This window comes from Sphaeramia orbicularis, chromosome 19 (assembly GCF_902148855.1).
Source record: "Sphaeramia orbicularis chromosome 19, fSphaOr1.1, whole genome shotgun sequence".
Classification (NCBI taxonomy): Eukaryota; Metazoa; Chordata; class Actinopteri; order Kurtiformes; family Apogonidae; genus Sphaeramia; species Sphaeramia orbicularis.
In genome coordinates, this window is record NC_043975.1 from 37196646 (window position 1) to 37209968 (window position 13323).

Genomic DNA, 13323 nt, shown 5'->3' on the forward strand with positions numbered 1-13323 from the left:
ACGTATAATCTAGGTAATTTGTGTCTCATTTTGGATCATGTATCAATATAAAATATATAAATTCTACATGTTTAACAAGCTGTAACTGAATGATCTTTGTGAGATAAAACCAAACCTGTGCAGACACTGAAAACTGTGCACCTCAGTAGCTAGATCAGCTTCATTTTTCATTGGAGTTTGTAAACACGACACACAACTACTACAGAAGGAATGACAAAACCTACTTGACATAAAATACAGAATACAGAAATAAAATAAGAAATACAGAATGTTTCCTATAAGATCAGCATGTCCAGTATATTGGAAATTCATTGGAATGCTTCATTTTATTGTTATATTTATGGTTATGTTTTCACAGCAGTGTGTGGTTCGTCCAAAGGACTGTGTCTGTGACGTCATCGTCGACCTTTTGGCCTCCCTCATCTGTTAAGTGTTGCTAATGCCACCCAGGACACCTGTTGTTATCCCGACCGAAGCCCTCTGCGTCAAAAGATCCTGCTCAGCCTCTGTTAGCCGCTGCTCATGTCACTCCTGACAGTTAGACCATGGGATTTTAACCTGGTGTCAATCTGCCATATGCTTACACACACCGCTAAGGATTAAGTGAAAAAGGTTGAAAAATTCACACAAATTGACAGATAAAGCGGTCAATTCCAAATGGATTTTGCAACATCATTTTATTTGCATTGTTATTTATTGGCAATAGTCATGTCACTCCTGACAGTTAGACCATGGGATTTTAACCTGGTGTCAATCTGCCATATGCTTACACACACTGCTAAGGATTAAGTGAAAAAGGTTGAAAAATTCACACAAATTGACAGATAAAGCAGTCAATTACAAATGGATTTTACGACATCATTTTATTTGCATTGTTATTTATTGGCAACAGTTTTTTCTAGTTTAAAAAGCAAAACAAAACATTTAATGGCACTTATATGTTCATAAAAAGGCCACAGTACAAGGTTCATATTTGCCTTACAAATATACTAAATACAAGCAAAAGAATTGCACGTGGATTAAATAAAAAAAAAAAAACCTATATAATCCCTGTCCTGCATTAATAGATATGATGTTTTGGGAAATTACAGAACACCTAAAAATTTCCAACAGGGATATTCAATACAAAATATACTGTAGATGGGTTCAATATATTTGGTAAGACAGTTCACAACATCAAAACAGACTGTGAATAAAATACTTTACAACACTGAAGCTTTGAATGTATATCATTATAATACTTCACTTCAGATAGTTTCCTTCAAATGAAAAAAGCAACAATCCCCTTGTTTTCGCTGTTATAATGGTATACAACCCACCAAGGAACAATTCTGCAGGGATATTGAAAGAACTTTAGCATCAACTGTAACTGTACCTTTAACACCACCTGCCAGAACCATAATGGGTAAAGTATTGCATTGTGGTTTTTTTTTCTCCCTTTCTCTGCGTCAAAATGACCTAACATGTCAGGATAGGAGGTTTGATTGATGATGGCTCTAAGCCCATTTACTAGTTAAGAAAGAGACATAACATTAGCACAGACCTTTAATCTTCCCTCTCTCCCACACAGCACGCAACACTGACTTGCATGCCAACTCAAAAACAGTCTGTTAGTGTGGATTGAGTCATAGTAGGAGTCTTGGACATGTCTGTGGCTCTGCTGGACTTCAGGGGATTTGCTTTACTTTAACCCATAAAGACCCAGTGCTGCTTTGTGTCACTTCCCAAATGAATTTTTCTCTCTATTTAACCTTCTTAAGTGATTTACTGCCGTTTATCGTAATATTATCCTGTGTATTGCCTTTCTCACTGTAAATAATGTATTTTCCAATGTTTAATTTAGATATTCATGGAAAAAAAAAACTGAAAGTACATTCAAAGGTTATTACATCAAAACAAAGAAAACTGAAGAAAAAATATAAAAAATAGAAAATATACATCATTACCTGAATATAAAAACAACTGTCTCCAACTACTGTCATTTATCAAACTACTTGTTCAGTTTGGGGTTTATTTAGTTCATGTTACTTATTATTTTGTTGATGTTTTATTCATTTTTGTTCATTTTATTGATCACTTTAGCTGTTTTAGTTACTTCATATTAGTCAATATTTTTTACTTATTTTATCACATTATTCATTATTTTGTACATTTTTTTATTCATTTTTGTTCAGGTTGTTTATCATTTAACATAAACCAAGTGACTCTATTTGTTGTTATTTATCAAACGTCATGGGTTTTACTGGTGAATCAATGTTGTAGAAGATGACAGTGTTTCCACATTCACTACGGAGCCTCTGAACGTCCAAATGGGTCAGATGTGACAACTATGAAAAGATGACAAACTGCATTTTACCTCAATTATTTACAACCATTGATAGGATTAGTGGATCAACAGGTCTTAAACTCTTAGAGTTAAATTATGGAATGACATAAATACACATTTAAAGATGTGTAATTCAAATGGTTTTCAAAACATTGGTTTATAAAGATATTTTCGAGGGATACGAGCAATAATGATTTTTGATGTACTGTTTGGTGCCTAAAACTGATATTGATTTGAATGTAGGCGAGGTGTATATAAACATTTAGCTTCTGCCTAAGCCTGTTCAGTCAGTTGACTTCAAATCAACCTCAGTGATTGTTTGTTCTGTATTATGGAAGATGACTGAATAAACTTAAACCTTACACCTAAACAGTTGACATCAGTAGATGGTTTTGGTGGATGCTTGGGTCTTTATGGGTTAAGCTTATCTGGGTGTATTTGAGAAAAAGGGTGAATTTTTTAACTTTGCAACAGTACCCCGAGGAAACCCTCTGCTTTTGGAAGAACTGACAAATAGTGTTAATTTTGGTAGTGTGGGAAAAAAATGTTGGTGCATCTCTATCTGAGCGCCACCCAAAAGGAAAACAACCAGCAAGTAATGATGCAACATCTAAACAACAATTTGCACTTTGGTGTGTTTCCACTTTCTAGCTAATAAGATCCCAGGTTAAAGGTGCAAGGCAGGGTCACGCCACAATATTAATTCTTGGAATAACTCAATGCCCAAGAAAACACTCAACAGACAATCAAATAAAGATGCTGAATTAATGAAAACCAACAAATTTAAAAAAACAACAACAACAACAACAACAAAAACAGTGTGTTTAAGCATTGGGTAGCCTTTCCTGACACATCTCCAAGGGCTGTTTGGATGCTCCCCTCCCAAAGACTTCCACATTACTTGCCAGCCAGGAGATCACATTCCCAGGGATGTAAGAACTGCAGTTGGCCATAGACTGGATCTCAGCCGACTTCAAAACACGGTCCCAAATATTCACCTGACTCAGCTCGCCCACAAAGGCCTGTCCAGCATCGAAACGCCCACCCACCACATCCTGTAAGGGCCGTAAACAACGGGATGTTCAATTAAGCAACATCAAAAACAACAACATGATAGAAAGTCATTATACTGCCAAAGCGTGGGACGTCTGTGGGACTCCACGTGGATGCACAATAGACTTTTAAAGGTGCCTCCAAGGTAATGTCCGTAAAACATTTATCTGGCACTTGCAAGGAAATTCCTCTGTAAAAAATCTTTACATACACCATTGTGAGTATTTTCTAGGTTATTGCAAATTCTTCGTCTCAGTGCTAGATTTTAACAACTTATATATTTCAGGACTAAAAGGTGCTTTTTGTTGTTTTCACCCACCCAGTTGTTCTATCAGTGATCTTATTCCATGTAATTAGATGACTAAATAGGCTCCTATATGTTTTTGAATATACTAGTGTATACAAGTATAAAAAAAAACATGGCCACTGGTCTGTGAAAATAATGATGGCAACTAAGTACATTTAAAGTTCTAAAATATGGATTAAAACATATAAAAGTTAATCCAATGTAGATAGATAGATAGATAGATAGATAGATAGATAGATAGATAGATAGATAGATAGATAGATAGATAGATAGATAGATAGATAGATAGATATAGACTTGATATTTTATTTATTTGACATTATTTCCAAAAAAGCAACAAAATCACGTGAGAATTCAAAGCACTGAAATCAATGACTTTGAAATAAATAAAATAGTTTCTTTAAGTATTAAAGTCCATTGCTTGATTTTTTTTATATAATGTGATGTTTTAAACTCTAATTTATGCTTAAAAACAGTGTTATTTAATATTTGTCAACATTTGTTATTCACTATTTATTCACTATTTTCTTAAACAAATACTTTATTCATTTCATACATGTTTATTCATCTCAGCTTCACTTTTTACAGTATTCTATTAATACCCAGGTTACTGAAAGCTTTATGTATTTCATGTACAGACTTTAAAGCAGAAGTAAAACTTCCTAACCTTCCTAACCCTAACGTTCTATTAGTAGCTTTTCAATGTGCTCTTGAAAGACCTGTTTTATGATTCAAGTGTTGAAAAATAAATAACTTTTATTATTGTCCATGCTGTTATTAATTTGCTTACGAAGTGCCTCCTTCTCAGAACAGTGCAGAACACTGCTGATTGGATTTCCGCAGCAGTGATGAATCTCATTCCTCCACTCTGGCATTTTTAATAATGTACTGATTGGTCCACAGGGGGATCACAGCATCTGTGGGCAGTGACAGCTTTCCTGTTGGCTTGATAATTGTTCTGTCAAGATAACCTGCCACCATCTTATGACTGCTACGTTAGGTTGGGCTGAATTTCTTCTTTCAAACTACCTGTGGCAAACATATTCCATGAATAAGGCTGAATATTAGAAGACCTGCTTGACATGGAAGAAGTGACGGTGCAAAGAACTTTACAGACATGATGGCACTACTCATTTATTTCTATATTTGTGTTTGTGCAGCTTTTCCTGACCTGCTCCTGTCCCAGAATGATGACTCCACCAGGTTTGATGGGGTGCCATGCAGCCAGGTTGTCGCCAGTTCCGAGCTTTTCTCCATCTTGATAAGCCTCCCATTGGCCATCCCGTGTGGTCCAGGAGATGCAGATGTGATGCCATCGTCCATCGCGCACCTCCAAGGGCAGCTGAGCTACCTGGAGTTCAAAAACATTCCAAATACAGTAAGAGCATGATACAAATACAGCAGTCATAGACATATGACTTTGCACTGATTCTTGAGATTTTGGAAAAAACATGTCCCACTCAGAAAAGTGCTAAGATTTTCAGATTTTCTGTCTGACGGTGTTGACAAAAACCCAAAGATCACTCAAAATTGAGGACTGAATACACACTAGTGTATTGACCTGTGGGAATCCATGGGTTCTAAATGTGGTAGTTTTTATGCTGTTGTGTATTTATTTATGCCGTACCGCATTTGTCCAGCAGCCACCGCCATCACCTTCTGGCCATAGCAGCGTGATTGTAAGGCTATTCTATTCCAAAATTACTAACATCTCACAAAATATTGGTCCGATCAACTTGCTGTTTTCACTTGTCTGTACATTGACCAAAAATTAATAAGTTTCACAAACTGCAGCAGTCAGCCCTTTCTGGATTTTGTGTGAATCCTGAGACACACATACACACACACACACACACACACACACACACACACACACACATACAGACCACTTGGCTTTTATGATATAGATTATAATCTATAATATGTATATGTGATCATATATGATCACAATAAATACTAATGTAGCTTTTCATTTTTCATTAACCTCTTTATCTATTTTTTATTGCAAAATTCCCCCTTTAGTTCTTCCATACAGACCTACAATACCATTTAAAACATTTTAACTATTAAACTGCTCTGCAGCTCATTGTGCTCCAGCTGTGTGTCGTACAATATTATGTCTGTTCACAGACATTTAGTCATTGGGGATGCTCATAGTTAAAATATTGTAATCCTACAATATGTATTATATGTATCACCAATGACAGAAGCCAAATGAAAATGAATTTAACCAACATTTGACCCAATTTCATTAAACTCTGACTTTTATATATTTTTTGGAAAGTTATGGTTAGGCAGCAGGTATCAGTGGAGGAGTGAAGGAGAAGAAACAGGGGATGGATTGTAGAGAAGATGTAAAAAGGAGTAGAGAAAGGTGCAGAATCGGATTTTTAAAAAATGCAATAGCTATAGCCACAGTACTGTGGCACGAAATATCAGTTTGTCTACTGCCACAGAGCCAATCAAATGATCTGAATTCTGCACTCTGAACGTTGTCCCAGTGACTGATTAATATTCATCAAAAACCTGGGGAAATTCCTCATATGAGGCAAAACATTTGCCATGTTTCATGTTGTTTGCTTCCATGCTGAAACTGAAAGTGTGAATAGGCACAAAGCAGCTTCTGCTAACTGATCTCCTGTCTTTTTCCTGGACCCGGATAGGCCCATGGCATGTGTGATGGTTCTGTCCACAGTACTGTGTCAGCAGGGGGACAGGTTACCAGTCTACACAGGATAGAACCAGGACACTGATTGGATCTGTGGTAATGGACACATGACAAAGGTAGTCCCACAGGACTGTGGACACTTCGTAAAAAAAAAAAAAAAAAAAAAAAGTGTCAAAGGAATTTAGTAAGATAAATGGTTTCGTTGTTTATGGTGTTCCTTTCTGAAATTATATAATGTTCACAGAATAAATTAATGAAATTATCAAATTAGCCAATTTGTTATTTGTTGCAAAATAGTGAAATATAGTTTTTAAGCAAAGAAGCATTAATTTAAGTGATGAAATGTTGGAATTTTTTGCAGTAATGAAGCCACTGTCAACACCGTCAGATTTGTGTCACCACCATCAGGTGGAGCTTTAATTTGATTTTTAGTAAATATGCTTATAATCTGTTTTGTCAGTGCAGTTAAATTATTAAAGTAGTTGTCACTTGAAAATTACAAATGTGTTTTTTTAATTACAATATTGTTACTTTGTTTTAAGGTAAAGATGAAAGTTGCATGATGCTGTTGCACAATTAAGGAGAAAGAGAGAACTAGTTAAAAAATTAACAAAACTTAATATTCAACACTTAGCAGCATATATCTGTACATATGGTGTCAGACACAATTATTTAAAGGTTCAAAATCCATACTTGACTAAATAAACAGGAATAATTAGCTTTTGTTGTGTCTGAGGTGTTGACAAAAACAAAGTAATGACAGGAAAAACACCTATTTTATGAAAAAATTACAAAATGGGGAGGTTGCATCACTATAAAACTTTGTGGCCAAGAAATGGTTCTATGACCATATGATTAATGATTTTTTTTAAAAAATGTACAACTTAAAAAAAAAAAAAAAATCCTGTTTTATCCAAAATCTCAAGAATCAGTGTTTGGCAGCCTTTAGCTTTGTCGCTTTTGCAGGATTGTACCAGGAATGTGTCTTTATTTCCAACAGGAAATCTGCGCACAATATTGAAGCACACACACAAAAAGTCTGCATTAAACAGCTTCTGCATGTAAAGTCAGTGTTTTTTTTTTTATGACCCCCATTTGAATTCAGTAAATCTTTTCGATGTTTTCTTGCAAGCTTGAAAGTCACGTCCAACTCTGCTCCGCTAAGAACTTGGACAAATCCTGATGTAAATTGCAAATTTAACATTGAAAAGTGCCAGCGAATTTTGGTCTCGACGCGGTGATGCCAAATCCTGGGAAAACGAGTAGAGATAAAGGGAAAACACCGACACAGGCGAAGTTAACTAGCTTTGGAATGCGAAGCATGGAGCACAGAGCTAGCAAACATGCTAACAACGGTATGGGGGCTACGGCGCAGTGTGGAAGCGAGCGGCAGATGTGTGTGTATATTTACAGGTGTATGTGTGTATGTAAAAATGTGTTAATAAATATATAGTTAAATAATCTTGTGTTATGAATGTCTCTGAGGCTTTCATGATCTTTTATCCTTCTCTATCCAAATATACAGGATTTGAACCTCTACAACATTCATGTTTTTTTTTTTCCTGAAATGCATTTTATTATTATTATTATTATTATTATTATTATTATTATTATTATTAATGATAATACATTGGTTTTACATGGCACTTTTGTAAGTACTCAAAGATATACAATAAACAGCACAGTAAACGGGTAAAACAGATACGGAGTTAACACTAAAGGGTAAACAAAGAACAAATACTCATGCAAAAAGGTAGAGACAGATAGGGAAAAAGAAAACACATGAGAGAAGGTAGATGAGGGTGGATTAAGTGGAACAGGCAGTCAGTTTTCGAATGATGATATGAAGAGGTGAGATAGTCCATGTCCATTGATTTTCCTTCAGAAAAGTTCAATAATAAATGTAACGTGAGGGTTCGTTGGTGGTTAATTGTTCATTCTTTATAAAATGAGACTGCAGCATGGAGACGGATTTCTTACAACGGTGCTTTACTTTTCACGTACCGTAACTGCTACCACTACACTTCCTGAAACATCATCTCACATGACCGAACCAGCCAATCAGGAGCTAACAGTACCTAGATCGGTAAATGTAAGTGATTTAGAAAGGCACATTCAACAGGTTATTTAGCTGCTTATGTACCACAATTGAAAATAATTGTATGTGTGTATATGTGTGTATATATATATTGTGTGTATATGTGTAAATAATAATTCTGCAAACATAAATGTAAATAGTTATTTGGGTAAACACTGTCAATATACATATATATATATATATATATATATATATATATATATATATATATTAACAAATACATGAATTAACTTATTCCCTGCAATTTATTCCATTGTTAAACTTTACATCCTTCAACATAAATTATTTTAACTTCTGAGCCTTACATAAACATAACATGCGCACACTTGAAAACCCTGTAGTGTGACTTATCAGTCACACTACAGCCACCAGTGGCCTGTCAGTGCACGCCAAAGTTTTTACACATACGGACAGACAGACGGACGGATGATGAACTGCTGACAATACCCTTCGGCCAGTGTGATCGAGGGTAAAAATGGTGTTTAACTGTCATCTTCTCATCCATCTTTACTGAAAAATGTAGACTTCAATGATAATATTGAATATTTTATCTGATTTTTTTTCTCTTTCCCTTAAAAGTAACTTTTCACTCTTTGTGGACTGATGTCAGGTTTTCACAAAATTACTGTAAAAAATGTGTGCTAGATCACAAATGCCTTGAAAAATGTTTGTGAAGTCACACATCCAACCGGTACGTCCACCCCTTGAATTCAGCTTTTTAGAGAGCACTCGTGAATGTGAGAAAACCTTGAAAAATCCTGCCAGACATTCTGCGGATAAAAAGTTACACTGAACCAACACTGAAGCATTGTTATGTTCAGGTTGACTTTGTTACATGTAAGGGTTTGGGATGAATTGTGATTTGATTAACATGAGGACATTCACATTTTAGGATGTTCATGAAGTGTATTTGCATGTTATCAAATGAACAGCTTATGACATTTAAGGAACCATCCACTACTTGCCTTGTCATTGATCAGCAACTCAATTGGATTGTTGCCCCATTCGATCAAAACAATCTCATTGGCTTGCCCGGGTACACCGTAAGAGAAGGGTGTGCCTACGCCAGGGCTGGCGCTTGACTTGATCCACATGCACAGTGTGAAGGCGTACATCTCTGGCAGGCTTTTGGTGATACGTCCATACAGGTAGTTGGTACGCTGGGGGAGGGACAACTTAAACTGCTCTGGGGACTTGAAATCTCCTCCCCCTGTAATGAGAGAGACAAAGAGGGAGGGAGAGGAAAGATGGAGAGAGGAGTCTGGTGAAATGTATTTTCTTATACCTGGAAAATGATTACAAATTAACCCAGAAGGACCCAGTGTGACATTTGTGGCAGTTCCCAAATGAATTTTTCTCTATATTTAACCATCCTTAAGTGGTTTATCACCATTTATTACCTCCGCCAGGAGGTATTGTGATCGCTTTGCTTTGTGTGTGCGTGTTTGTTTGTTTGTTTGTTTGTTTGTTTGTTTGTTTGTTTGTTTGTTTGTTAGAAAGATAAGTCAAAAAGTTATGGACGGATTTTCAGGAAATTTTCAGGAAATGTTGATACTGGCACAAGGAAGACATCATTAAATTTTGGTGGTGATTGGTGGGGGGGCTGTCTTGGCGGAGGTCTGCGCTCTCCGAGTGCTTTTCTTGTTCTAATATTATCTTCGGTATTTTGAGGTTTTTTTTTTTTTTTTTCAATGAAAATCAGGTATTTTCCAACACCTAATTTACTGATCATGTAGACGTTTATAAAAGCTCAGCGTAAAGTTCAGGATTATTACATAAAAACAGAGCAAACTGAAGAAAAAGTTACTTTTTCAGCAAAGATATCAATAACTGAACATAAAGCAAGTGTCTCCATTCACTGCCATTGATCAAACTTCATTGGTTTTACTGATGAATCAATGTTGTAGAAGATGACGGTGTTTCCACGTTCACTACAGAGCCTCTGAACGTCCAGATGGGTCATATCTGATGACCATGAAAAAATGACAAACTGCATTTTACACCAATTATTTACATGTATTGATAGGATTAGCGGATCAACAGGTATTAAACAGTTTATGATTTTGGTAGATGGTGGATGTTTGGGTCTTTATGGGTTAAGACATGGAAGCAACAGTAATGGAACCATTTATTTTTAGTCCACTGACAGCCTGAAAAAGACACTTTTAATGTAAAAGGAAATGTGGTCATCATACCTATTTCACATTCTTTGACTCATCAGACCCCCTCACCTCTTTCATTTCCCTGAGTGCTTTCCCTGGACTCCACTCCCTTAGAGTATATGATAAACTGAATAACATATGTGCATTATTTTGTGCTCTCCATGTACTGACCTTTCATATAGTACCACTCAGATATGTCCTCTTTATCCCCATCATTATGACAGTGCTATGGTTTTAGTATGAACACATCCACTTATTCGTACTCCACCTTACCTTTCTCCAGCTCATTGATCCTTTCCACCAGAGCATTCAGCTGGCTTTCTGTCTTCTGCCTGTACGCAGCTGTTGCGTTGGACAGCATGCTCTTTTCCTCCTCCAGGTTGCTGACCTTCTTCAGGAGCTGTTTCTCCAGCTCCCCAAGGCGTCGCTGCAGCAGATTGCGGAGCTCGCTGGGGAATGAGGCCCCAGAAAGGTTGGCCCGCATTTGCTGTTGCTGAAGAAACATAGACAACATTATAAGGAGGAAATGCACTAGATTAAACAAATGTCGTGATTCCCCTGGTAGTATACACAGATGTTCAACAAGTTAATTCTTCACTGTCTTTAAGCAGCAAAGAATTATATTGGTGGAGGGAATTCTTTGGATTGTTGAACCGTAGTGAGGGTTTTGGGCGCTTTTCTGTTCATATTTGATTAATTTACTTTTGGCAATTATTTCAACTCCGACAACAAATAAGCACAGCCTTGATAAGTCTTAAAAGAAGAATATTGATGAAATAGTATCCTGTCGCCATTACCATGTAAAGCACCGTTTTGTCGCTGTGATAGAGGTATTGCTCTCGAAATTTTTTGCGCACTTTTCCTCCATACAGACACACGTCACATAATCTCATGCGTAACGGGAAGGTTAAGGTTTGCCAAACAGACATTTAATCTGTTTCCAGATACTGCAGTATCTGGAAACAGATTCTGGTACTCTAATTATATATTCAAAAGTCCTTTTAAGCCTGTGAAAAGATAAATCTGAAAATCCTCTAAATCAGGACTATGAATTAAACAGGTTCACACTTTTTTTTGGCACAGCGGTAAATTATTGCGCAACAAGTGGCGCTTACCTCCAGGTTTTCCAGCCGGTCCTTGAGCCCCTGCATGGTCTTTCCCAGACTGTCGATTGTGTCATTGGGATCTCTGGGAACATCACCCATTGTATTTTGCTTCTCTTTACCCCAAGAACCCCCCTTTTCGTTCTTTATGTCATCAGAAGCAGAAGCGCAAAGCGACAGCTTGGTGGTTAACTCGTTGATGGTGCCTATCTGTTTCGAAATAGTTTCTTTTTGCTGAAGGATTGTCTCCCGTAGCTGCATGACAGTATTTCTGAGCTCCTCTTCCTGGCTCCCGGCGCTCAGCTCGGGCAACAAAGTCACCGGGCAACTGCTGTCACCGTTAATGGGTATCGCCCGACAAATGTACCGTTTTCCATCGTCCGGCTGGCCGCTCACTGGCTGTCTGCTCCCCAGTGCACAAAAACATAACAGTCCGTAGAGGAGTGAATACATACCTACGATGTTAACCTTTTTGGAAAGTCGAGTTGAGGGGGAAAAACAAAAAAGCCCGAGCGTAGTGGATCGTCTGATTAATCCAGAATCGAGTTATGCGATCAACTGTTGCGTAAAAGTGTCTCCCAGAGGCAGAGGTCTAGAAAAAGAAACATCATAGTTAATTATTCTTAATAACTCGCATCACAAATCAAAACAAAAAAATTACAACAGACAATCCAATCGCGGCTGTCAAGTCTGTGTGTCAAGGTAAGCTCTGTTAACGTAGCTCGGTTTAAGGACTATTCCTGGCTCTAACAGAGCGCGCAGAGTGGTGCTGATCGGACAGCTCCAGTCAGGAAAGAGGATTAGCAAAAAAGGTTCTGTGGAAGATACTGGATTGGTTGTATTGGGCTGACGTCAACTGCCAGCAGGGTAAAAATGTATTTAGGCTTAACTAAACAATATGAAAAAATCATTGTCTCAACCATAAAGTGTGAAAGGTGTCATGAATTCTTGTTGCGTATTTGGCCCCATATACATGATCACTTCTACTGATTCTTTTTTAGCCCCTTTAATATCTTCATTCTTCTCTAATACGTAAGATATAACACATATTTAAAACATACCCAGTCGTTAGGACATGTCAAGTGACACAAAGCCGATTCATAACAAATACCTCAAACATAATAAGATATGTTACTGAATATTTAAACTACCTGTTGCACATCTTTACACCACAATGCCCAAAGTAATACGAGACTAGACTATTTCCTGTCCTGTCAAAAACAAGAGGCTCGTTCTGATTGCAGGTGAGTCATTTCATTAAACTAGACAGTGAAGAAACAGGATGTAGTGATAAACAATTAGCAACAGCTGCCTGGCTGGCTGTGAAAGGTCAATAAATCCTGGTGCGCAGACTGGAAGACTTACCACTGTGCTTTGAACGCAGCATGCAGCTGTGTCCCACATCACGCACTCACTATCGAGGACTTTTTCATAACACGCATGAAGAAGTGGAAGCAAAAGAGTGTTTTTTAAATGGTACGCAATGTTCAGTTTGACCTAAATTTATTCTAATGACATGATAGAGGGAAAACCTCTCAAATCATGCGTATGAAATCCACACCGAAGCAAGTTTTAAATGACACATCCCCATTTCTTTCAGAATGAA

General features: G+C 37.1%; 1 protein-coding gene across 1 annotated transcript; it reads right to left on the reverse strand.

The window, feature by feature from the left end:
• Positions 1-2374: 2374 nt before the first annotated feature.
• Positions 2375-12494, reverse strand: nptx2b (neuronal pentraxin IIb). The gene is made up of 5 exons (XM_030122368.1): positions 11730-12494; positions 10888-11107; positions 9418-9662; positions 4858-5037; positions 2375-3381 (listed from the first exon to the last, which is right to left on the reverse strand). The coding sequence occupies exons 1-5, from the start codon at positions 12168-12170 to the stop codon at positions 3151-3153; spliced, it is 1317 nt and encodes a 438-aa protein (XP_029978228.1). The 5' UTR covers positions 12171-12494; the 3' UTR covers positions 2375-3150.
• Between the last annotated feature and the right edge of the window lie 829 nt (positions 12495-13323).